At 44.7% G+C, this 26900-nt stretch overlaps 1 protein-coding gene across 2 annotated transcripts in view; it reads left to right on the plus strand.

The window, feature by feature from the left end:
• WIPF1 (WAS/WASL interacting protein family member 1) overlaps positions 1-26900 on the plus strand; it is a 56241-nt gene that overhangs the window by 22419 nt on the left and 6922 nt on the right. Inside the window, exons 3-7 of one of the 2 annotated variants that reach the window (XM_082285493.1) lie at positions 16961-17049; positions 18499-18628; positions 20829-21005; positions 22230-22991; positions 25753-25965. In XM_082285493.1, coding sequence (XP_082141619.1) covers positions 16999-17049; positions 18499-18628; positions 20829-21005; positions 22230-22991; positions 25753-25965 — 1333 coding nt within the window. In that variant the 5' untranslated portion in view covers positions 16961-16998. The remainder of the gene's footprint in view (positions 1-16960; positions 17050-18498; positions 18629-20828; positions 21006-22229; positions 22992-25752; positions 25966-26900) is intronic. The other variant, XM_082285494.1, reaches the window with a different exon arrangement.

Below are 26900 nucleotides of genomic sequence, written 5' to 3' on the forward strand. Positions count from 1 at the left end.
GCCCTGCTTCCTGTTGTTCTGTATTTCGTTCTCCTTGTTTACAGTGACGTTGAATTTTTCTGGTTATTGATGAAAGCTGAATAGTTGTTTTAAAGGCAATAAACGTTTCCATATGGATGGTACAGTATATTTCGTACTCCACTTTGCAGGGAGGGAATGGAAAATGCTGTTTCTGATTTTTCTCTTGGAAGCAAACAGATAAATGAGTGCATTATACTCAGCACTGTGCGAAAGCATTGAGTTATCATTAGCAGCTGGCAAGGTAAGGACCAGGTCTGCTCCTGGCATAAGAGGGAGACCTGAAAAGGCAGGCCCTGCTGCTTTCTCAGGTGAACAGTTGTGGGAAGCCAGAAAACTGCTCATTTGTATCACAGATCTCAAAAGTCTGGTACTAATGGCAAACTTCAAATTCGTGCTGGCTGTGCAAAACCAGCTTGGTCTGCATTGAACAGCATCCCCTAATTGCAAGTTTTGATGGATCAAGGCTCATCTGAAGAAGCATTTGGCTGCAGAGTTCAGGCTTTGTTCACGCAGCAGCTGTACCCTTTCTGTGCAGAAGCAGGGCTTTTTCTCTGTGTGGTGGTGCCTGCACTGCACTCCCTGTGACCCAGCCTCCTGTGAGCCTGCCTGCTCACAAGGGCCTTGGCAGATGTGAAAGGAAACAATGATCCCTGCACCATCGTTTTTTGAGGACTGCCAGTCATCAGGGCTGCAGTCTAAAAGAGAAAGTAGACTTCATGAGAGTAATAATGTCTTATGACCTGATAAAACCGATACAAAGCTTCCTTTCAGCTGTGAGTTTGATCCAGATACTACAGCTCTCTGAGTTTTGAAAAAATTTTCTTTTTATCTGGGAGCCTGTGGCCTCAGATTTGAAGTGGCTCTTAACTCTCCATCTAATTACAAATTCTGGTTTTGAAAGCAAAGATATTAGGAGTTATATGTCAGTCTGCCATATGCTAAACCTAGCCTTCAAATTTACTTAAAATGAAGTTTGGTTTTACCCCTGCAAGCTAACCAAATTGTTCAGCCAGTTTGACCAGGGTTTTGGCTGTATTTGCAGGATTCAGCAGATGTGATGATAACTTTAGCTAGGGTTCAACAACTGTGACAGCGACTCTACAAATACATTTAAGGGGAAATGGGTTGCCACCCTCCAGTACTTGCTGTTTCAGGGCATGTGCACTAAGCACTACAGCCTGCAGGGACCAATTTGTTTTCTCCTCTGAACTGCTGGTAGACTGGCACTAGCAAGGACAAATTAGAGCAGTCCTGTGGAGTAAGATGATTTTTTGAATGTTCTAAAGAGGAAATGCAAGTGCTGAATGATGCTATGTGGCTGCTTTTGGTTTTGTGGGTATGTTTTCATGGCAGTGGTATGTCATACATAGTTTTTTTTAGCTTGAACTACACTAAACTACTACTTTTATGCAATAAACCTGCATTTGGAATACCAGCAGGAGCTCAGCTAGACCTGCTATCTTGAATGGAGGCCAACAGCCTCCAAACCTGGCTGTTCTCTGGGTCCCAGTGAGTTCCTGCAGTACCTGTGTGGCAGGCTGCCTCAGAGCTGCAGCTAACACAGAAGTGCCGAGCTGACTGGGCACTGTTTCCAAAACACTGGCAAGAGCCAGGATCCGCTGCTGACCCTGGAGCAGCTGGGTGAGGCACCCTGTCTCTTCTCAAGCAATGGCTTGAGGCTCCTACCGAGTTCAGGCAAGATGTGGATTTGTCCCTCTTGGCATATTCACCTTCCTGGCACGTCTGCCTGGGTCTGACCCATGCAGTCACTAGGTGTGGCCTCACGTGGGATGTCACTACAGTGGCCTGAGTCCCCTGGTAAAGCCATGCCCTCCAGGGCAGGCACCCACCTGGCACACTGCATTTGGTTACACTTGCTGCATGGAAATATTTGGTTGTTGAAGGTCATAGAAAACAGTTAAGAGATAAAAATATTTGAAATAAAATGCAGATAACTGAATGGAAGCTCTTGGTTTTTACTCACCATGACTTGAGCAAACGCTCTCTTTTAATGTGTGTTGACTGAACCAGTTTCATAACTATTATGTGGAGGGGTGCTGTATGTTTCCAGCCTGGGTAGCTGCAGTAGGCAATGGAACTGTGCTGTTTTCCCTCTCAGGAAGGCAGTGCAGGACATGCCTCCTCTTTGTGTAGGGGAAAATCAACTAGTTTGTGTCCTGAGCTGTGAAAGACTTTGCCTTGCCTGTTATTAATGGATTCTGCCAAAAAAATCATTCTTTCCAGCTTCTCCTCTTTGCTCACTAGCTAAGTACTTGCCATGAGCAGCTGTAAAAAGTTGTTTCCAAAGAGAGATAAATTGGAGCAAAAACTTCTGTAACTGGAGATGGGGAGGAAAGCAGAAGGGTGTTTTCAATTTGTTGTCCTTGATTGCTTTTGATTTGTGCCATGCTTTGAACTAGAGCCCTTTACAGGACTGTGTGCCCCCTTGCTTGTCTGCCTCTGTGTCCTGCCAGTCTTAGCTGGAGCAGCACCCATTCGCTCGTGTCCCTCGTGGGACCAGAGGATCATCAGGGCAGTCAGCATCAGTCAGAGAGCCCTGTGCTCTCAGCAGTGCCATGTCAATACATATGGGAAGCTTGGAAAACATAAGCATCTAGCAACTGGATTTAGGTGCCTAAGTTGGAAAATGTAGTTTGGATACCAAAGTTATTGACTGGCAGTTACAGTGTTTGAGGACATTTTTATTGAAAATATTTTCTAATTAAAACCATCAGTTTATCAAAACCTTTTTTCCCCCCGAGATCAAAGGTGAATTTGGCACAAAATTTAAATTTCATAAATAAAAAATTCTAAAATTAACTTTTAAAAGAAATCCAGGATACCTGAAGCCAAATATAGAATCTGCTAAAATTTGCACTTCTAACAACAAAATGATTGCATTGTTTTTTAATTCCTTACTAAGATAGAAACCTTTCCAAGTCTCAAACTTTGACGAGACATAAAAATAGTTTCCCTCTCTCTCTCTTTTCCCCACATTATTAAACACACACAAATTTTAGTGCCTCTCCAGGTAACTCAGGGAATTTAAATTCCTGCATTGTCTTTCATGTAACATTAGAATTGCTTTGAGTTTGGAAGAACCGCAGGCTGATGAAGAACTGGTACCTTGCCATCTATTAGATAATTGCCAAAACAAGTAGAGCAGCCTATTTCATAAATGAAATCTTCAGAAGGTATCTTTACTTATGGGGCTTCCAACCGAACGATGAAACCTTGGATTAGTTATAGACAACTTAACTGTGTGCCCTTACTGTAGGTGTTTAAATTGGCATCATGTGCTGCAGATGTGTGCTGTGTACTCAGATGCATATGTGCAAATTTCATGGTCCCAATATCACTGAGCATTCAGCTAAAGGCCCAGGTGTATAATCTGAAGCCTCCGATTCAGTGTTATCTTGCCTATATTCCATAAATGTCTATATTGCATAAATATCAAGTCCTGCTGCAAAAGTAGATGAAAGGATTTATGTAAAATTGGCTTTACAAAGCTATTTTGAGTAAAATTTTTATTGTAGCTCTGTTCTAGTAAATGAAACAAAGTGTAATTGTGGTTGGTCAATACTTAGATCTCAGCTTGGCTTATAATGGTATAAATATGAAGAATATTAGTATTGCCTGGATTTTGTTCTTTGCATTTTGGCAGCTTATTTATGAAATAATTGAAATGTCTCTTAGCTGTACCTTTCTTTTCCAAGTGACTTTTGACATTTTTTTCCTGCCAAAAGGGAGTGTTGGAAATACTTAACAGAAAAATTCATCCTTGTATTACTCAGGATGTTTTCCAGATTGGACCAAATGGAAATTGCCGGTGATAGGAACAGCACATGAGTATTGCTGGTGATTTCACACATGCAAACTCAGATGCTGAAGGCTAAGGTCTCTCCTATTACCCATGGAGAGGTGTTCAGTGTGCTGTGGGTTAGATTTTGACTGCTTTCAAATTAAATCCAAACAGAGGAGGAGGAATTTCAGGTTTGTCCTTCCACTGCTTCAGCTGTGGATGGGAATCTGAGCGAGCAGCCACCAGGGTGTCTGACTCCTTGCCTGGGGATCTCTCTAAACACCAGTCCACAGGTTCCAAAAGCCCCTAGGCTGGAGCTGACCTTCTGCAGGGCACTCACCAAGACACTAATTTCCTTTGGAGCTGCTCTTCCCAAGGAGTGAACCTATTGCAGGAGATCCTCTGCAGGGTTTCTATACATATTTCCATTAGGTAGCAGTTCTTTTTTGTCCAGGAGCTGGTGTTGGAGGCAGGGAAGTGCTGGTCAGCTCAGGATTAAGACATATGGTGGATTCAGCAGTTCAGTACTCAAGAGGAAAAGATGAATCTTTATTGTCCCTGCTGGTAGTCTGCTTTAGCCCTAGAACTTCAACTGGCAGCCCTCACCATTTGTCACACAGGTTACTACTTTTGGATCATATCTTCCTCTGGTAGAAGACTTCTTAGGTCTGGAATGAAACCGGAGCAGTTCCCATCAGCTAAGGACAGCTGATACTCTTTTTTTTTTTTTTTTTTTAAATTAAAAAATTAAACTCTTAAAAATAAGCTTTTCTTATTGTAGTTCCAACACAATTAATATGAGTATAAAATCTGTTTTTTAAAATAGAGAAAATGATGGTCACATGTAGTAGATTTTTATATATGATACAAAGAGCCAGACAATGTAGAGATAATGGCAACCTTCAGTCTACTTAACTTAATGGTTCCTTAATGGTTATCTGGTTTGTTAGTTTTGAACAACCCATCTAAAGATAGTTTTTGAGTTGTCTTACTGAACATTTTTCAATAGCAGTGATATATTGCTTCCTCTATCTATATCTCTGAAGTTGCAGGAGAAGTTTACTGCTGGATTCCAGTCAGGCAGCTAATTTGGTGGTGCAGGAACATAATGTTTTGGCTTTGTTTTTAATATGGATTAGAACAAGGCATCGTTTGCCAGTACTGCCAGGATATTAGGTGATCATGTAATTTCACATGTGCAATAATGTGTTTTCACTAATATTTTTGCTCTTTTTTTGTTGGTTTTAAATTAATCCTTTTCAAACCAAAAGGTGTATGGTAAGACATTTAAGATTAATTTTAATCTCTTATCCTTGATTTGCCTTTTGGTTGGGTTTTTGATTGCTTTGGATGCAGTTTCTAAAGTTTTGTAGACCATTTAGAACAGATGATGAACTTTTGGCCACAGTATCTTGAGTAGTTTGAGGTGAGCTAAGGTTGGCTCCAATGCGAAGAAGGGGCGATTGAAGTCCCAGAGTTTGGGGAGGGGTTGTTTGCTCAAGAAAAACCCTCCCTTTGCTTCAGATTACTTTTTGTCCCCTCTTTTCCCTCTCCTTTATTATTTCCATCCTGATTTTAAAGTCTCTTCCACAGATTTGTTTTTGTATTGCCGAGAACCTTTAAAAATAATTACTGAAACCATAGCAGCCCATCTGAAAGCTTTCCGAGACACAGTATGAGCTGCAGAGCAGGCCAAACCTCAGAGGGCAGAGGCTCTTTTCCAAGTGAGGAAAAATGGATACTGAGAGTTTCTTTGGATGTTTGTGCAAATGGGTGCTTTATTGTCCAGCTTCTGCATGTGTGGATGCCCAGCATACATTGCCCAGCTTCATGTATGTCAGCATTTTGGGGAGTTGAAAGTGGTATTTTTAATTACTGTAAGCTAACATGTAAAATTTGTAAGAGAGAGTTTCATTTTGTAGCTGTTCTCAGAGGAGGATCTAAGATAAAATACCTACCCTGGTAAATACTAAAAATATGCAAAGTATTGGTATATTTTGTGTATATTCATTTATAACTCGGTAAACTGAAATTTTTCAATTGCTTTGTTTGCAAACTTGTACTAATTCCTTAGGGAATGTGAATTGTGAAAAAGTAACTGTTTTGTAGCAGCCCAGCAGAGTCTACAAAGAACTTCACTTTTCCTGGCTACCTTACTGAAATAAGCATTTAAACTGCAGATCAAATGCTGTTTTACAGCTTTTTGGAGTGGAGATCAGAGAGGGTTTGTGAACACAGGGGATACAAGTCATATGCAGAACGAGTTCTCATTTAGTACCTAGTCAGTTAGTAAGATGTGATGTGAGTTTCTGTTCAGTTTGTGGTCTGTGAGCAGGGCACAGAGGGTGAGTTATGGGAAGTTTTTCAATAGGTTGTGATCCTTAGATGACGGCATATCTTGCTGGTTGCTCTCCCCAAGTTCATGGAGCAAGGTACCAGCAGTGCTGAACACAAGGGGTGGCATCTCTGTGCAGACTATGGATGCGGTTCTTGCTCCACCAGCCTTCCTGATCCAAAGGATGGTGTTGTGGGAGTCAGTGCCAGCCTTGCTTGCTGACTGTGACACTTTTCAAATTCATTACTTACGTGCAAATAGATTTGATGCCTCACAAATTATCTGACTTAATGACTAACCCCAAGCTACAGTACAAATCCCTGCATAGGAGAGAACATCAAGGGACTTCACAGGATGCACTCTTCTTAATCTCAAAGTCTGATCTCAAAAGTTCTAATGCTTCAGCAAAATCAGAAGGTACAATGAGTCTCATCCAGTCTCCTCTGAAGACTGGCCTGAGCCTTTCCATGAACTCTAATGAGAATAAATTCAGGCTCTCCATCTCCACCCAGTCTAGTGGAGGTTTCTGAGCACTTTGCAGCCTCAAATCATTCAAAATTAACTTTCAGAATGGAAAATTAGATTTTTTTTTTTTAATTAAAATCTCTACCAGACCTGGTTGCCTGTTTCTCACAAAACTGATTTATGGGTCTTGCTGCGCTGAACCAAGGCTTATTTGACAGTAACCTGGCTCTGAGGTGATGGTTTTTCTGAACTGTCTATGGTGGAGCAGGCTTCCTTACATTATGCAGATCTGGGGCTGGCTTTTGTTTTGTTTTTCCCACACTCCAGACAGATCAGTCTTTGATTGCTCCTCTAATGACAGGTATTCAAGTTACTCTAATTTACGTCAACACCTGGGCTGTAAAAACTCTAATGCACTCTTGCTTGTGCAGTTGGTCTTTCCCTGATGACTGCCCAGGCCACTTAGCTTTTTGTTTGGGCTTTTTATGTGAAATCTGAACTGATCTCTGTGCACTGTAGTTTTTCAACATTCTTATAGGAATATTGCAATATTTATAAGAGACAGGGATTGGAAAACGGTGCTTTAAATTCATTCCACATGTCTGGCCCTTATATGCCTCAGATTTCCCCTTTAGAGGCAGTTACTATTTTAATATCCTTTTATAGATGCTGCCTTTAGTAGACCAGCCACAATTCACTGCCTGTTTAGTAAGACTTAGTTGATTGTGATGAAGAAAATACTTTATGTTAAAAAAGCCTATTTGAATGCTGAAGCCAGTTGAATTCTGAACTTACACCTACTGAGAAATAAAACAATCTGACACTGTGGGACATCCTTGGTCCTTTTCTATAAGTATCCATTATTGTAAAATGGTTTTGACTGCAGCTTCATGTCATCCTGATGATAAGAGAAAGATGAATGAAGGCACCATCAGCAATGGTGTTTTGGAGGTCACATCATTATTAATTTAGTGTCCTGGCTAAGGAGAGGGCGTGGTGTGGGGTGTCCCGTAGCTCCCGTGATATAATCTGTGGCTCCAAACTGTCTTTTTTCATCCCAGCCTCAGGATTTGCAGAGAGAAGCCCCTCTCCTTATAACTACTGCTCTGAAGGGGACTGCAGCACACCAGTTGGCAGCTGTGGGCAGCAGAAGTTTACCAGCAAATCCCAGAGCTTGCTCTCCATATTTGATTGCTTTTTTGACTTTTTTCTGTGCATACTAAAAGTTGCAACAGCTCAAATGTCCAAAAAAACCTCGATTCAGACTAATTTATGATACTTTTGGCCTGTCATGCTACAAAAAAAGTGGATAGAAGGGAAAAAATTCTCCCGGTCTGTCCATTTGATTCAAATAGCAGGATTGCTGCCATGTAACACAAAGCAAACAGTGGTCAGAGCTGTAGCAACCTAGAAATAAAAGTGGAGCAATAGGTGGAAAGGCAAAGGGTGGATATGCTCATGCAAACAAAAGCTGTTTTCCCATGGTTACAAGCTGGGGATTCCAAGGGCCAGACCATGTCTTTCTGCCTCTGGGTCACCAGGTGTGGGTTGTGGGAAACATCCTGTCCTGCCCCTCAGTTTGCTGCCTGCCACTGCCAGGCCGTGAGTGACCCTGTCTGGTCAGAGATGAGTGGTGCCATGTGTGAGGATAAGATGGTGGAAAAAGTCCTGTTCTTAAGTGCAACTCCTTTTGTTCTGGTTTAGGACTGAGTAATCTGGAGGCAATACTCAGAAATCCTTAATTTCTGAACGAGCCTGTTCACCCTACCAACAGCTCCTCAAGCTTAAAATGCCTCATGTTCTGGGGAGAAAGCTGTGCAGTACTGAGCAGCCACATGACACTGAGTGATCACTACTACAGTGATGAGACACTGGAAAAAGGAGCCCCATTGCAGAGAGGCTCTTGGGCTATATGTTAGGAATGCTATTTTGTGAATACAAAATGCTCATGAGGAGTAATAAGCTCGAGAGAGACATCAGGTCCTTCATTGCTGAAAGTATGTTGTCTCTGTGTGGAGAAGTTGTCCCTGTGGCCTCTCCAGAGCACTAGGAGTCAAGTGTCCCTTTCTTTAGGTCTGACTCTGGTCACCTCCAGCCTGGGTGAATCTTCCTTGGCTGTGCTGGGGCAGTGTGCCTGGATAACAGCCTCGTGTGTTGTTTCCAACACTCGGCTTGACTAAAGGCTGCTGTGGATGGTAGATGGTGGAGTGTTGTGGGCACCTCTGCTCTGGACAGCTGAAGAAGAGTTCAGGCACAAACAGCTCGTCCTTAACCATCACTTCTGTCTAGGAGAGAAGGTGAAGCCTTTTTGTTGCAGGGCTTTTTGCGGAGTGGTTGGAAGAAGGGCTCTTCATTTTTTGATGTGGGGGCACCAGTAGGGATGGGGATGGAGCTGTCAGAGGTTGCAGTGTCTAAACATGTGTCCTCCTGTCCTGAGGACTGGGGTACAGCCCAGTAACTAGACTTTTCTGCTGGATTTGGTCCTGGCCTCCTGCTGAGGAATGACACACACATGCCTGTTTTAAAACACTGTGGAGACTCCCTCCTGAGGTGGCGGGGGCAAGGGCTTTGCTCCAGGTGTCTTTTGCAGGGCTGAGGTCCTGTTCCCCAGGACCAGGTCGCTGTGGTGGGGAATGTGACCTGACCCTTGTTGTCTGAGCAAATAGGAATATTTTTGTACAAGTCCTCTGAGCACACTAGCTGAAAGAAATTATAGGAGTATGGATTAGATGTAAGCAATTTCTGTTTTCAGTGAGTCAGATACTTTCTGCTGTAGTGTGTTTGCTCTTACATTATCAGCTTTTCTCAAGTCAACATTCAAACACTTAAACTGACCAAAAGCTTAGCTGTTTCTTCCAGACAGGGACTATATTGGTTACCAGAGGCAGTCCTCCAAAGCTAGCTGTTGCCTGTGACTGTCTGCATATCTTGAAAAATATTTCACTGAAAATAAAAGTCTTTTTTAAATAGTTGGATTAAAACAACATTCTGACACCATAGCAGCCTATTTCTTAGCTGTAATTTTCCATGGATGCAGCACCACTGGATTTTCTCCATATAACTCTTGGTTGTGTTTGACAGATGAGGTTTTCTGGATGCAATTTGCTGTGGATCATAGGTGCATCTGGCTGCTACTGCCCTTGGCACCCTGTAGTCATGTGCTGGCTCAGGGGTCTGTTGACTCGTCACTGACACACACAGTAACCTGCTCTGTTACTGTATTCCTGTGGCGGTAGGAAGTAGTTGCAAAGTGTTTAGGGGGTTTTAGGTCTCTGGGGAATTGCCCAGTGTGAGCTGCTGACCATGCTGCCTGGAGGATCACTGCATTTGGCTGGATGCACTGGGATGAGGGAGGTGAACATGAGGGGTGTGGAGGAAGATGGAGATGCTGTAGGGTTGACAGAGCACAGGGACCTGGGATAGCACACATGGAGGTGTGAAAGCACCTCACAGCATCCTCACATTTTTTTTCCTAACTAGTCATATTGTTTGTTTGCTCTTGTTGTTATTTATCTTTAATGGTCCTCACTAGCTCCCCAACATCTGCACCTTTCACACACCTCTTACAACAGTGTAACTGAGCTAAACTAACTCTGCAGTTTATTGAGAAGGTATGTCTAAAACAAAACAAAAAAACATATCCTCTCTCTAAAGCCTGAACAGGGCAGAAAAAATGCTCAGTGTGAGAGTAGCTTGATGTCTGTTTCTTTCCCAAGAACTACCCCATGCACTTCTGCCAGAGACCTCCGGGCTCTTGCCTTCTGCTTCTCCCATTTTGGTCCCTGCCTGCAGCAGGATGGTGTTGCATCCCCCACATCAATCACTGCCAAACTGGGAAAGGTCTGCTTCCCTATGGAAGATCCTCCTGTGTGTTGTTCAGCTTGGGCCAAATCCTATTTCAGGGCCACGTAGGCCTCATCCACTTCACATGTGCATGTGAATAAAGCTTATCATCCACCATCCCTCCAATGGCAGTTTGTGGAAAAAGAAAGGCACCTCTGGGTCTAGGCAAGAGCTCTCCATTGCTGACTGGTACAGCTCCTCTGTCCTGGTGTTGTGTGTAAGGGGTGGTGTTTTTCAGTGTGGTGGAAAGGCATGCTCAAAACACTCATTTCGGGTACCGCAGAGAGTTTCCTTGAAATGCCAAAAGTCCCCAATAAAATCGGTTTCCTCTCTCTGGCAGCGGCAGCTCCCCAGAATTTCCCTGTGTCTCAGACATCCAGAGTAACTTCTTCTCTGTTGGTCTCTCTTTTGGTTGTCCAGATCTCTGCAAGTGGTTTTAAGGGTGAGAAGTTAGTGCCTCCTTTTGCAACCACAGCTTCCTCCAGACAGGATAGGACAATTTACATTCTCACACCCTTGCAATGTCCTATCTCAGGCACAAAGTCTTATAATCCTTGCACCAAAAGGATTGTCTTCTCAGCCAAAAACTATTCTTAAAAGACCAGTCACTGGTATTAAAGGACCCAAAAATACGGACAGTAACATTTTAGATATCACTTTGTTCCCCAGGAGCTCCTCAGATTCAAAAGTTTTGTCTCAGGACAACGAAAATCCAGGCTCTCCTGCTGAGTATAGGCTTGTTATACAGCAGTCCCCAGTATCTCAATTAAAACTTGTATCAGGTTACTTGAGTGCCAGACAGGCTTTCACTCCTCCACGTGCAAGTGATTGAGGCCAGAGAGTCTTGTAAATATTCTTTCTTCACCCTATAAGGGAATTCTTCTTCAGTATCTTCTGGTAACTTCATGCTCAGCTGAATTTGGTTTGGTACCCTTGTTGAACTCTTTAGGGACTTAAATTCATCTATCTGTATGATCTGTTTATAGATTTATATATATTTAGAAACTCTAATAAAAAGAGAAGAAAAATACCTGATTTTTTCAGGGGGGATTTACTGGCATGGTGTTGCATAGGAGGAGCACCTTCAGCATCCTCTAAAGTTCTCATTCACACTGTGCCACACTCCTGGACTGACTCTTGGGGCAGGCAGCCCCTCTGGCCTTGGGAGGATGTGGTGGTGGAATGTGGGACATGTAGACCTCCTAATCACTCAGGTCTGCCAAGGAAAGTGGGAGCAGGGGCGATCAACTTTCCTGATGTCACTGTAACTGTTTTTGGCAAAAAAGTTTAATAGCTCAGTACTCTGTTAAAAAAATGATTCATGAAAAATATTGTGGTCTGTATAAAACTGACTGTAAGTGATTTTCCAACTACTTTGTAATGTGTTTACAGTTAGCTGTCCTTTTTGTTTCGAGGGCTACCTTACTAAAGTACTTGGTAATGCAACCCAATTTTCTCAAATTCAGATGTAAAAAAACCCAAACAAACCCTTCTTTGATTCGGAGAAAGTAATGCATTTTGGAAGGACCGAGTCGACGCTGGTTTGGAAGTTGGGTCCTTTTGCATAGGGGAGCAGTCAGCATTTTAATTGGCAACTTCAGGTTTTTTTCCCCTTAAATTTATCAATTCTATCTAATTCTACAGTTGTTTGTTCCTTCCTCTTTTTTTTGCTTGGAAATTAATCATGCAGGAAATGATTAATCACAGTGGGTGTCTGTCTGTCTCTGACTCAATGTTTAAGAGGGAGGGCCTTCAAGCAGCTCAAACAGCTGACCAGATACAAACCATGCACTTGCACTCTGGTTGTTCACACTGTCCATCCCACAATAAAGGTCACGTTTCTCCTTAGCATTTGTAATGCTCCTGGAATGATTTCTGAAATACCAAATTAAATGTGAAGTGCCCAAAATTTGTGTTTCACAAGATTCAGTGTAGTGCCGTTTTTGCTCGTTGCTCTTTATGGACTGCTTTGCAGAGCAAGGGGTTCTTTGCAGAACACGATGTATACTTCCTCTCTCCTCTATTTTGGCTTTTAAAAGAAAGGAGTCTTTATCATTATGCATAGCATAGCATTTTAATATCATTCCTGATGGTGACTATGCATGTGCCTGGTAGTTTGCAGAAATTAGAGTTTCTTATGCAGGTATTTACTTGGGCAGCTTTGGAGCCTCTCATTTGCTAGCAGCGAGGGTGGCTTTCTCCGGAGGCAGCAGACACGGGCTCTGTGCACGCCCCTCTTGGGAAGGCTGCAGCAGGCTTCCCCAGCCCCGGAGTTGTGGCCAAGGCCAGGCAGGGAGGGTGAGGATTGCAGTGGTGGTGCCTGTTCATGGCACTGGCAGCCCAGAGCGAGTGGGTGGGCTGGATCTTCGGAGGAACCGGCGCTGGGCACAGTGCTGCTGGCACCCGCCACACGGTGGGAGAGCAGCTGCCACTGCCAGCTGTGGAAATCCTTCTCTCTTGCTGACAGTACAGAGCTCTGTGCTTGGGGCTCAGTGGCTGATGCTGCGGTGTACATCCACGGGTTAGTTACTGCAATCCTTTCTGCCGCACCTCCAACACTCACCTAGACGTAACACTTCTAAAGAGCTTCTGAACACCTGTGATAATTTACACTGCTGCCCAGAAAATATGCTAGGACATGTGTCCTCGGTTTCCAAGTACCAATGCGTCTTCAGCCTTTGTCTTTTGCAACCAGGTCCTTTCCAATACCCTGCAGTACCAAGCATTATAAGAAACTTGGTTATTAACAAATTTGGTGGGTAACATTTATTAGCAGGTGGATTGGTTACTATTTCGGGTATTTTATAGTGTCAGCTGTTAGCAATTTAACATAATGTCTGTTTCTTAAATTCAGCTCTTTCTCATTGACCAAGAACAAATAATTATCCGAGTCCATTGCAGAAGTGTAGAACAGTAACCAAAGCTTTCCTCTAATTGCAGAGTTACACTTAACATCTCAGGACATCTCTATGCTCTGTGAGAAAGAGTGATCCTGTGAAATGGTTATGAAAGCAGCTGCACAGTTTGAGTTCAGCAGTGTGCTGACTCAGCTGCTTTGGTTCTGCAGCCCAAGAGGTGCTGCTCATCCCAAGGGCAGCCCCCAGCACTGCCATGTGCTGTGGCAGCAAGTCACCAGGTCACTGCATCTCTTCAGAACATTATTATTCTTCATATAGGCTTATAGTGATCAAATTTTAAAATCCAGAGAGCACCTCTTTCATTTTTGCTTACAGTAAGTCAGGCAAAGAAATAGATTGTACATAATCTAACAACCGAACAGCAAGGGTGAGTTAGAGCTTCAAAGACAGAGGTGCTGTTTTTTCCTGCAAAGTTTCAGCTTGAGTTTCTAAAAATTTCTTTTTTATCAGCAGAAGCAGAGTCAGAGTGACAAGAGTGAAGCAGCTTTGGTTTTAAACCAAAATTTGATGATCTAGGGTGTTTTACAGGCTCTGTAAGTGTATGCATTAAATGTTTTTGTGTGGGCACACATGTTTCTCCGTCACACCATGTGATCTCTTTTCTGATGGCTCCTAAAGGAAGTGTGTGCTCTAGAATACCATGAGTAAACAACCCTTCAGGATGCTCGTGTTAAATTCAGGCCAGTTTTGCTAGAGTTCAGTTTATTACAGAAGTTTGTCCTGTGCTTCCAAAACGCTGTTTTCCAGCCTGTCTCTGAGGGCCATAGAGCTTGCTCAACAGTAGCAAAATGCTAAGCTCACCAGTGTGTACCTAATTTCCATAGCAGTTCTGTTGACAGAGCCCTTCAGTATCAGAAGTGCTAGCTAGTGTGCAGCAGTTGACTATAGGTACATGTAAGATGGGATAGGGAAGGAGGGAACACCTAGTGCCTTTCTCCCCACTGCCTCCTTGCAAATAATGTGTGCAGGGAGGGTTTTGGAGAAGCTGGATATGTCTGTGGGTGGTGGCTTCCCCTTAGAAAACTCAGGCTTCAAGCATCACCTTACTTCCTCTTTATGCCGCCAATTCCTTAAGAAGCTGATCTAAAACAACCCAGTTAAAAGGGAAGAAAAGTAGAACAGAGCAGCCCAAGCAGGAAACAGTCTCTAACTGACAGGGAGGTAGACAAGTCAGAAAGCGCTTCACAGACCACCTGGCTCACTTGCTGCATTCAGGTCTGAGCTGCCTTAAGGGATTCGTTTAAAAGTCTGATATCAAACCAAACTGTATTCTGCCTGCTCCAGAAACTTTCCTGTGACACATGGAGTGCCAAGGAGACTCATGGTACATTATCTAGACTGCTTTGACCTGTTAGCAAAGCAGTGCAGGAAAGCAGAATTTCTCTTTTTAATCAGATGAAGCAGTTAAAAGCTTGGTGAAATATCCTCGTGGCACAGTTAAGCTAGAGACAACCGCAGCTGTGAAAAGACTGTGTTAAGAAACAGGATGGTTGTGGTCTACTGTAAGAAATAATTTTCCTGTTGACTATTTTTTTAAACAGGAAGCTTAAGAACAAAGCAGCATTAGTCTTGGTGCTTTTAATAAGTTTCAGATTTCAAATATTGCATTTAGAATATGCTGATTGGGAAAGGATAGGACCTTGTGCAGAGTTTTATGTAACAACTGAGAGCTACAAATTTGGAAGATGGGAATATAACTTAATTCAAGCAGATGCTCTGAATATGAAGCTGTTGTTTCTCTGGAGGAGCTTAGGATGTTCAGTAATGCAGCAGAGGACTGATGAGAGCGGGCTGGTCTGTTTGCAGGACTTTGTGAATGTGTGCATTTGCACAGCACTGTGTAGGCTTGGCTTCACACAGTTTCCTCTTTGTCAGTCTGTCTATCCGCCAGCTTCCCCTCTGCTCTGCTCGCTCTTTCGCAGCAACTGGAAACAGTTTCTGCAGTACAAGAGAAGAAAACCTACAGACACTAGTGCCTCACACCACTTTGAACTCGATGATTTTTCTAGATAATTAGCCAGAGCTATGGGTGATGTGTCTGACTCCTTTCTCCCTAAAGACTTGACACAATATCCATTAAAGTCTTATTTCAGAAAATATTTCTTCTGAGGAAGGTAGCTCAGCAATTTTTTTTAGCGGGGAAGGGGGATTATAGCTGTGTTCTAACTCTTTTGAAGCATGAGCATCTGATGAGATAAATCTGTACTTTTAACAGTTTTTTTCTGACACCGATATCATGGATCATGTCAGAGCCATTACTTCGTAGGTGGTGACTCACTGCAAATGCCATTTTGTTTAAGTCAGCACATTTTCCTAATGGTCTTTTTAGTTGTTGGTGTGACAGATACTGTGCTATTACACTTCCCCTTGGTTTCATCGAAAACAATTAAGTTACTTTAAAAAGTAAGAGCTGTGTATTCTTGTAAATAACTGCCCTGGCGACCTCAGCTGTCAGCCTGGGGTTGTCTGGAGAATTACCCTTATTCCTATTCCCACTGTCTTTACTTGTCTTATGCAAACATTATAAAAGTGGTGGCAAATCATTGTTACTAAAGGTGGCTCAAGTGAATGGCCAGCACAGGTGAAAGCTCAGATAAAAGAATAAAGCACATGCTGAAATGCCATAGCACCATTAGAAATACCCTAAAGCCCCTGATAGGGGCTGTGTGCCAAAATGCCACAAAAAGCCCTTGTGACTTGAAAAAATAGTCCTTGACACTTGGACTTTGTTGTTGCTGCTGTTGTTCCGTAATTTTCTTGCAATAAAGTTCTGTATCTCAGGTGTGACCCTCCTAGGATTGCCTGAGGCTGAAAGTTCAGTTTGGGGTGGGGAAGAGTGGGAGCCTGGTCTCTGTCAGGGAAGCTTGTAAAAGGCTGAGCTTTAGCAGCAAGGCTTTTCTCTCTGCAGTAGCCTGCAGCTGAGAGGCCAGGCTGCCTGCTTGCTCTTCCTCCTCAGGGAGAATACCCAGAACATGACTCTGTGTGCTGCTTCTGAGGAGGAGGAAGGTGCATTCAAATATGATGATGGAGCTTGGGATCTTCAGAGCAAGCAGGGAGAGAGGAAGAAGCATGAGTCCATTCTAGAGCTCTGCTATTCCACTCTACCCATAACAGTGTAGGTGTGGGACTCTTAGCAACTAAAGGGATTTAACAGGTCAGCATCTTCTGAGTATGATCTTAAAGTATGATGCCTTCTTGAAGTAAGGGTTGATGGCATAGCTATGGGACTATCCTGAAGCACTTCCATGGGAACAAGATTGTTGGATTTAACAGAGTTCAATTTGGTTACTGCATTTTGTGCACTGCCATAGCAATGCATGGATTGTGTAAGTGTTCAAAACTGGATGTGTGTATCTATGAGTTTATATGGCACTGGGGATCATGTAGGGAACCCCTGTTTAAATATGCAGCTGGTTTCCATACAATTAAATATAAAATGCTTTTTACAGATTATTTAGACTCAGAAATGTAGAATATAAACCTGTTAGCTGCAAGGATGTTTTTTAGCTGAGTAGAAATTTATTTATTAAGATGTATTAATCTCTGGACCTTGTGTGTTTGTGTTTTGCTGTGCAGGTTTCTTAGCGAGAGCAGACAGAACTCAGCCTTCCACCATGCCTGTGCCTCCCCCTCCAGCCCCCCCTCCACCCCCAACATTGGCCTTGGTAAGTTTTACAGGAGGTAAATGATGCACTGTTCTCTGCTGCTGCTTGTCACATTGAATAGGATGTCCAGAGATACTGAGGTGTGGATGAGGGTATCCATGATATTTGGGGAAAGCTCTCCAACATTTTGTTTATGGTTGATCACTGACCCTGCAAGAAGGACCATCGCTTCCACTGCCTTCCAGTGCTCATGTGGGTGTCACTATCCACTCTAATTCTCCATCCTTTTATTCCTCCCACACTGGTGGCTGATCTGGTGGAGAGGCAACAGCTTGTCTAAGTCAGGGGAGTTGAAGTCTTGCTATCCCCTTGCCTTTCTCCAGACCTGTACTCCCACCTTGTCTCTTGTTCTGCTCCGGTACTTATGTGACTTGAGATGGCAAAACTCGGTCCTATTGTTTAAATTTGGTAAGGATTGCTCTTAGCTAGCACAGCTCCCTCAGCCAGCCTGTGGTATCAGAGCACGGGATCCACTGCTGACACAACATGGTGGGTGAAACTACGTCGGACCTGACTTAAGCTTAAACTGGAATAGGGCTTGTGCTGTGCTTGCCCTCCCAACAGTCAGCCACCTCACTGACAAGAAGGAAGAGGCTTCTTGAAATGCCATTTTAAAGTACCCAGATATTTTCAGTGAAAAACCCTAGCTGATTACACAGAATGGGCTGTGTCGCTCAAGAGTCTTTCCCTCATTTTCCACCACAAACAGTATACGGACTCTGCTTGGTCTCTCCATGACAACTCTTCCCACCTTTCAGGAAATCTCCATAACACTGATCTGATAAGTTAGAAAGTGTTTCCAGAACCATTTCCTAGAAGAAAGAGCCATATATATGTGCATGTATATGTGCATGTAAGTGTATTGTTTGGAGGTTTTTTGTCCTTTCTTGAAAAACTGTGTCACCAAAACATAAAATGAAAAGAGAGGACCATTGAGACAAACCTCTTACGTCCAAAGGTTTTATTTTGTCTATATGGAGAGGTCAATATTATTGAAGTGGTGATTGCCATTTTGAAGTATTTCTGTCAAAGCTAAAATAGTAGACAAAGGTCCGTCTTTGCTCTGACTTATCTAGAATTTGTATTTCACTACAACTTTTAAGAATGTCCACCTTCTTGTATAATGAAGTTATGTGTGTAGACAGTTCTTGTTCAGTCTCCAAGATGGCAATTTGCCACAGATATGCCTTGGCTTTAAAAAATCAGAGACTCTAAATCATGAGTTAAAAAAAGGTGAATTCACATAGAAGTGTTATGTTTCTGATGAATAATGTGGGTTAGAATAGCAGTAGTGTTGGGGACTTCAAGTCAGTAACAAGGCCACGTACCTTTAATATCATTCACAAAACTAGACGTGACATGCTACCTACCCACTCCTATTTGAGAAAAACTTTGTATGTAGAAGCTGAGGTTTATTTTGCCTCCTTATTTTTAATCTTTGTTTTGCAGGCAAATACTGAAAAGCCATCTCTGAGCAGGTCAGAACAAGCAGGGAGAAATGCTCTATTATCTGATATTACCAAAGGAAAAAAGCTCAAGAAGACTGTTACTAATGACAGAAGTGCTCCAATTCTAGACAGTAAGTATGATTCTGCATGTTGGAATTTCTGTAGGCATGAATGGTTCTACATATCTGAAAGCAGAAAATTATTTTGTATATCATCAGATGAATTGCCATGAGAGTAGATAAAAGAAAGTGCCAGAAATTGGCGTGCATAGAAATAAATTCTGTTCATCATGAATGAACAGTCAGCTGAGAAATCAAGTACTGCTTATGAAATGTGAATGCTAATTTGTTTGCTAATTCTCATAAAGTGATTTATTTTCCTGTTTGCTTATATCAGAAAACTACGTAAGCCCTACCAGGAGTTCTGCTGAGGACCTGCAGCAGATCAGGCAAACAAAACCCCCATAAGGACTGAGGAGAGGGCAGAGAATAAAGTGGAATGTCAGACTCTACTTTTGTATAAACAATATAAGAATAAATGCATGCCTGGCATGACACCATTGCCTCCAGGATCACTTAGAGCAAAACCAGAGCCAGAAGCCACAGGTCTACCTGTGTGTCACTGCTGCATGCAGTTGTGCCACTCCTGGAGTGACTCAGGGGTGTTATCTTTTTGGCTGAGCCGTGCTGCTCAGCCTTCCCAGCAGTACTGCACAAGGCAGTGACTCTCCTTACCTGAATGGAAATAAGCTCTCTTTCCAGCTGTGCTGCTGCTGTGTCTCACAGCACATCTTGGTAGGTGCCGAGAGGAGGCTGGGGAAGTCCATGCAGCAGATTGGGAAGTATTGGGAAGACAGAACAGAAACAGGAACATAGGCCTGTGCTGACAGAGGAACAGCATTCATTACCTAAGGAGAAAAGACTCTTCTACAGACAGATTAGCAAATGTGATATGCTTCAGTCTAGGTTTGGCCATGAAATTAAAGGCTGGACTGTGATAGGAACATGATGAGGAAAGAAAGAAATGCCCAGAGAAGTGTGACCAAATGAAAATAATTTTTAAAATTTAGATACAATCCTGCTATCAGCCAGCTAGTTTTTAAAGATTATCTCTGAATGTCAAGTTACATAGTCTAGTTATTGTAATGAGCTGGAGGGGATTAAAGGAGGGGGTAAACAGTAAGATAAAAATGATGCAGCCTATTGTCTTGTTTACATGAATTAACAAATAATGATGAAAGACTAAACAGCATTTCTCCAGAGGTTCACACCCTGTCTGAGTCAGAGCCGAACTGAGCTGACATGCTTAAGAAAGAGAGGGATAATGTGAAACATTCCCCTGTGGATACAATCTTCCTTTTTTCGTAGGGAAATTTTTACAAGTGCTTTTCATCCACAGGTTTTAATTACTTTGAAGTCAGTGAAATTTTTACCCACCCAAAGTTGTGGAAATCAAGATTCCAAGAAATTAAGCAACTGATCTTAGCCCATGTAGCCCAGCATCTGAGAGCTGATCACCACAAGATACCCCAACCTGTGCACCTGCTCATTTTGCAGTGATGCTCTGAATGGGGCTCTTCTTTGTATTGTAGTTGTGGAAACACTTCATTTTACTTTTGGCAATTCAACTGTCACAGCAGAAATACTGACATTAGAGAGAAATGGGAGAGAAAGGGGGAGGGCAGTTAAAATAATTCCTGCCTATTGGAAACATTAACAGCTAATGATCCTGTCACTGCACTTCTGAACCTACCGGAATGGCATCTCCATCCCTACTAGGCTTTGTTCAAATAAGTGGATATGTTGCAATGTCATCAATAACGAGAGAGTTCTGTACATTCCCAGCAGTGATCCCGAGAGACACCTTCAAGAGGAAGGACCCTCTGCCTTCCTTCCCTTTTTCCCATGAGATTGCCCTGTCTCTGGGGGGAGTGGAGGAGAAGGATAAGAGAGAAAAAGTAGGAAGAAACGGAAATAAGCAACTAAGATGCTAACAAAGACTACATGATATTCTCAGAAGTCCCATCCATGCTCAGTTCCAAATTCTCTGCAGCAATTTGCTCTGCTGTCCAGTCTATAGCAGACTAAAGTGATGGCTTAATAAAACAGAGAGGCTGTGGTTATTATGGTTACTGCACCACCACAGTTACTGCACCACCACCACCTCCATGATGCAGTGGCAGTGGGATGGTGGTAGCTCTGATGACCCAAACCTTGTGTGTTTTGAAAGTTCATCCATTTTTCCCCAGCTACAAGCATTACTCTAATGAAAGAGGTGACTTTGCAGGATCAATCTTGCTTCACTAATATGGGGGATTTTTTTTCCCAACAGAACCCAAAGGATCTGGTGGAGGTGGTGGCGGTGGCTTTGGAGGAGGTGGCGGTGGCAGTGGCGGGGGTTTTGGTGGTGGCAGTGGTGGTGGCTTCAGTGGAGGTGGACCACCTGGCCTTGGAGGCCTTTTTCAAGCAGGAATGCCAAAGCTCAGATCTGCTGCGAGTCGAGATGCTGGTAAGAAAGACCTTGAATTTTCAGTGGGAAAAAATGACATTGCTTTAAACCTTCATAGCACTAAATTACCTGCTGGGATTGAAAAACCCATCAAGTATTGTAGGCTCTTAGGAAATGTAATTTTCAGATTGAATCTTGGTTTATTCTTACTATTAGGTTTTATGAGGGAGAAGCAAAACTCCCTTTCCACCCATCCTCCTCATTATTGATGAAAACTAAAGATCCTGGTAGTGTTGAATTGCTACCTGCAAAGTACAGTCAGGCAGATTACATCCTGCCTTAGCTGCTGGTGTACAGGACCAGACGGGAACACAGGAGGATCCAGGCTAATTCTTTCTTGTGCACCAAGAAAAAGGATCTACTTTCCAAATGGAAAGTACTTCTGTGTCAGCTCCACAGCAGCATGATTTGCTGCTTAGGGAGTGGTGAGGCTTCCCAGCTGGCTGGTATGCACACTGCAGGTAGAGGCTTGTCTGGAGCAGGCAGTGTGCTTCTGGCTGACAAAACAGCTGCCCGAAGCCTCATGCCCCTTTAAATGAAGGACATCTGGGGCCACTGAGTTTTTTAAGTTTAAGAACATAGGATTTCATGCTTGTTGAAGAATGACTATGCAATGGGAGTTGTAGAGTGTTACAAATATTACATATTTTATAACCTAACATAATTTTTCAGCACGTGTGTAAAAAACAGTATCTCAGAGCTGGTATTTTTTGTTGTGTCACAGTCTATTTTGTGAACTTGTATTAATACAAAAGCTCCTGGCATCGCAGAACAGTACTTCTGAACTGCAGGGCCACCTGTCTTCTTCCTGATGTGCACAACTAGATCCTTAGATCACAGCTACTAGAAAAGGCTGAAAAGAGCCTTTTGCTGGACTTCTGTTGTTATACATAATTTTAAAGCTAGGATTTATTTGCTCTCACGTTGACAGTATTCAAAACTTGTTCTTCACCATTTCTTCCCTCCCTTTTCTATTGCTTGCTGTGTGACGGCCGCACCTCTTGTGTTACTTTGTGGCCACTTAACTCGTCCCTCATAAGCAATATCAGGATGTCACGTACTACTCTGGCACCTCTGGAGTGGTTCTCCAGCGGTACCGGGGTTGGGGCTGAGCCTCAAGGCAGGGGTGGCGGCGCCCTGGCCGCTCGCAGTCTCGGGACGCGGCCCGTTCGGAACCGCAGACTCGATGCGACGGTGCTGATGCTCTCTCTCCTGTGTCCACAGACGCCGGGGGAGGCCGCCCGCCCGTCCTGCCGCCCGGAGGCCGCTCCGCCGCCGCCAAGCCCTTCTGCCCGCCGAGCGGCCCGCCGCGCTTCCCGGGGCCGCCCTCGGGGCCGCGCACCGCCGTCCCGGACCCGCAGAGGAGCCGCGTGCCGCCGCCGAGGCCCGACGCCGGCTCGAAGCCCGAGGCGGCACCGCCGCCGGTGCCCAGCACGCCCCGACCCATCGCCTCCAGCCTGCACAACCGGGGGTCGCCGCCGGTACCGGGGCTGAACCGGCAGCCCAGCTTGGGGCCCTCGCCCCCGCCCTTCCCGGGCAGCCGGGGCGCGGGGTCGGCCGGGCCCCTCCGGCAGCCCGGCCCCGGCGCGGCGTCCCCGTTCTCGGGTCGGCCGCCGCTGCCGCCCACCCCGGGCCGGCCGGCGGAGGACAAGCCGCCGCCCCCGCCGCCGCCCCCCGCCGGGCACCGGCCGCCCGCCGCTCGGGAGGCGTCTCTGCCGCCGCCGCCGCCGCAGAACAGCAAGCCGCCCGTGCCCGCCGCCCCCCGGCCCGCCCTCGGCGCCCCGGCGCCCCCGCTGCCCCCCAGCAGGCCGGGGCCGCCCCCGGTCCCGCCCGCCCCCGCCGGCGGCGACGAGATGCCGCGGCTGCCGCAGAGGAACATCTCGCTGGGGTCGTGCCCGGCGCCCGGCGGGGGCCGCTCCGGACCGCTGCCCCCGCCGCCCGGCGAGAGGCCGCCGCCGCCCGTCAGAGACCCGCCCGGCCGCTCAGGTAGGGAGCGGGAACAGGTGGCACGGGGCCAGGGTGCTTCGGCCGGGACAGATGGCACGGGGCGAGGGTGTCTTGCCATGCCCGCACCGGCTTCACATGCTCAACAAACACATCCCAGGATGACATCCCTGTTAGGCACTAGGGATTCTGCAGTTGGAAGCGAGGGTTGATGGGCATCGTGGTGGCTTAAGGAAAGTCACAGCGAATCACCAGTGTGCTCACGTGTACTTTTGCAGATCCGGTAACTTTGATTATAATCGCTGTAATTGAAAAGGGTTGCAAACGGGATTTCCCCATTACGTTCTTTGATGCAAAGAAGCTTCTGGTAAGGTGACAGCATCTGACTTCCTGAGTCAACCAGCGTGAGTTAATGGTGGTGTTCTTGCCAGTGGAGGTTTGCGGAACCTGACCTTCTACGTGTTGGGAGACACAAACACAGTCGAATACAAACAGGTTTAATAAAAGACCTAGCCAGCAGTTGTTAAATGTAATTGCAGTTGTTACAGTGTGACTAAGTGTTGTTACTTACCATATGTAGATATGAAATTAGACTAAAAGTAGAATTGTTTCCTTTGAGTTATTTCATAATGTACTTTGTCCTCTGTGACAGCTGTTGTTCATAACTTTTAAGAATTGCACATCGTAACTCAGCTGTCTAATACCTGATAGTTGTCCCTTTGGAGATGAGAGAATTTAGGCACAGTCAGGCCCTGTAACATCAGGAGGAGAAAAGCACAGAAGATACTGCTGGGAAACTCCATAGAGTTGCCTTTCATTTCATCCTTTGAAATAAACTCAGAAATCATCTCTAGCCTGCCCAGTCCTAGACAATAGAATTGAATGTCTTGGGAACTCCCACAGACAGCTATCTATGTTGGTTTCCAGCTCCTTCAACCAGCCTGGATCTCCAACACCTACAGCAGCTGTGCAGCTACAGAAAATAGTGGTTCTGAAACTGTGCTTTGTAGAGCTGGTTGTGCACCCAGAGGATGGCACAATGCTAGTGCAGCCTGCAGTAAATAAATCAGAGAAATCCCATGACGGTTGACCAGGAGGATGGATCAAAGTTGCAGAGAGTGTCTGCAGTTATTCAGTCACTTCCAAGAGTTTGTTTTGTGATAGCCTTCCACCAGTGCTTTCCTAGTTGACTCTTTGCAGATGGTTTTAACAAACCTGCACTAACTTTCTTCTGGCTCAGTAAGTAGAAGGAAGTTGTAGCAATACATTCTAATCATAAATACACCTATTCTGCAGTAGTTCAGTATAGACAATGAAGTTTAGCTAGGTTTAGAGAGAGCAAGCAAAACTATTCTGAAAGTTGCTGAATGCTTCTCATTCTTTGAAACCATTCCCTGAAGGCAAACTGTAGTAATTTGTAAAATAAGAAGGGGAGCAAAAATACACGAAGTACAGCATGTTTCTTGAAACATGTTTCAATGGTTGTTGCTGGAGACAAAATATCTACCGCTCTCTTTTTCAAAGTGCATGTCTGTAGATAGATTTCATCAGGACACGGAAGCATTTATTCAAAATTAGCATAATTGTCAGTTGCCCAACTGTGCCAAACAGAGGTAGTGAGACTTTTGAACATGCGTAACTCTCCACACCCTCTGCTTCACCTTCTTGTGTCCTAACCATGGGCACTTCTTTCCCTGGCAGCAGCAGCTTTCCTGTCTTTATTTACTTTTCTTGTAGAAGCACCCTTCCCCCTGCCCTCAGGACAGCCCTGGGTCTGTATTACATGGGCTGTGCCTTCACATTTGACCTGTTTCATCCTTGCCAGTTACAGATACACAAACACTGGAAATGCCAGTCTATGTGTGAGGTCTGTTTCCAGTTTAGAGGGAGATGGAGATGCTCCACCGAAAAACCTGTCATGCAGCCCATTTGTTTATAAATGAGTGAGCTGATGAGCTGCTGCTTAATGCAGCCGCTCCTGGGCTGAGCTCCCCTGTGCACCACCGCGGACGCTGGCTGTCACACCCACAAGGGTCCACCCCTATGGACAAAGAGCCTCTGAGGGTAGCAAGTGTCTTCCGTCCTCTTGCCTTGCAATGGTACATAGAAAGGAAATGTGTTACGGTTTGGACCTCCACAGCACCCTGAATTCCAGCTGTGACTTCTGCTTGTTGTGGCCACTGTCGATTTAGAGTGGTTTAAAAGTAGCTTCAAGGACCAGCACCTCTACAGAGGGAAATTGTTACAGCGGGGATTACTGTAACAGGCATATATGAAACCAGGAGTCCCGTGGAAAAGAAATATATATGGACAGACAGATTCTTGATAGATGTTTCAGAGATGTTTATTTCTCCAGCTGCATGGCCGGGGCTCTGCCGAGGAACTGCTCAATCCCAGGACCCGAGGGTCCTTGCCCACACGGGGGAACACAAAACAACCCATGGGGAACGAGGCTGACCAGGGGCAGCGAAACCCCGTGTCTGTCCCCCCAGGGCCCCTCTCCCAGGGCTACATGGCGGGGGGGCGACCCCAACAGGAAATGGGAACATGGACACTGCAGTGTATTTATGTTTAGATACATCCTGCTCCTCTGAGCTGTACTCTTCAAATCAGCACTAAATCCCTAGAGAGCCCTGGAGAGCAGGGAAGTGGGTGCTGAGGGCCATTACCCCTTGGGGCCAAGGGTCCTAAAACAGCCCATTTTGTTAGCGGGAGGCCTTGGAATGCAGGCAGTGGCTTTCCACTGGCATAGTAACCCCTGGTGTTAACAGCATTTGTGTGCTTGCCTCTTGCTTTGCTCTAGGCCCGCTCCCACCACCTCCTCCCATAAGCAGGAACGGAAGCACTTCCAGGGCTTTGCCCACTACTCCCCAGCTGCCTTCCCGAGCAGGGCTGGACAGCCAGAGAGCTGGACCACGACCTCCGCTTCCCCCCGACCGGCCAGGCTCAGCAGCGCCGCCGCCACCACCGCCACCTTCAGCAGCTGTCAGAAACGGCTTCCAGGATCCAGGTGATGGTGAGCCATCCTCCCAGCTGTTTGTCCTCCACAGAGAAGGTGTAGTGGCTTTTGGCCTTAATACCTCAAAAAAGGTTTGCGACAGAGGCTTTGTTTCTAGTGCCAGCCTTTGATTTCTGACCAACAGAGGTGTCACTTGGGTCTCAGTTAACCCTGTCAAGTAAGAACAGGATAAATATTCTACCTAGAGCAGAATTGCAAAGTCATCAATACAATCTCCAAAATAACCCTTTGAAAAATACCCTCAAAAAAGGAAGGGGATTGTTTCAACTCTAATATGAATTCAAACCACGGCTACACTGACACTTTGGAAGTTGGAACAAGTTAGATGACTCAAAAGCTGAAAAACAGATGAAGGAAGGGATTGTCAGAACATTGCTGAAAATGTCAAGTATCTATTTCTGCTAGTGTTTATTGAAAAGATGAGGTCCAAGATTGCTGTGTTTTAAAGATTCATCATGCTTTTCTTTTTAATTGTTTTCTATTTGCATAGAACACATAAATCCTTCAGTTAATTACAGGAGGCCAAAATTGGTATTTCTGACATTTATAAGGTTAGAAAAAACAAACAGAAAATGAAACTGTAACTCACACTTTTGAAACATCTTTACACATCAGGTATGGCAGAAGGATCACAGGCGTATTTTTTCCTACACAAGTCATTTGCAGGGTTCAGAACATGCAGTTCCTTTACACACCAGTTTCTGATTGCAGCTTTGGGAGTAAACATAGAAAAAGTGGATGCCAGCAAATAACCACATGTACAAATGCCAGGTAGAACTTACTCAGCTGTTCATTACATTATGCAGTAAAATATCACAATATCACAAGAAAGTTATGGTTGCAGAGTCCTGAAGCAAGCAAGTGAAGAAATGATGAAGTTTAAATTAGCCCACACTTTCTTCCTTAGGCTTTCAAAACCAAGTGCAGAACAG

Source organism: Coloeus monedula (assembly GCF_965178545.1).
Source record: "Coloeus monedula genome assembly, chromosome: 7".
Lineage (NCBI taxonomy): Eukaryota > Metazoa > Chordata > Aves > Passeriformes > Corvidae > Coloeus > Coloeus monedula.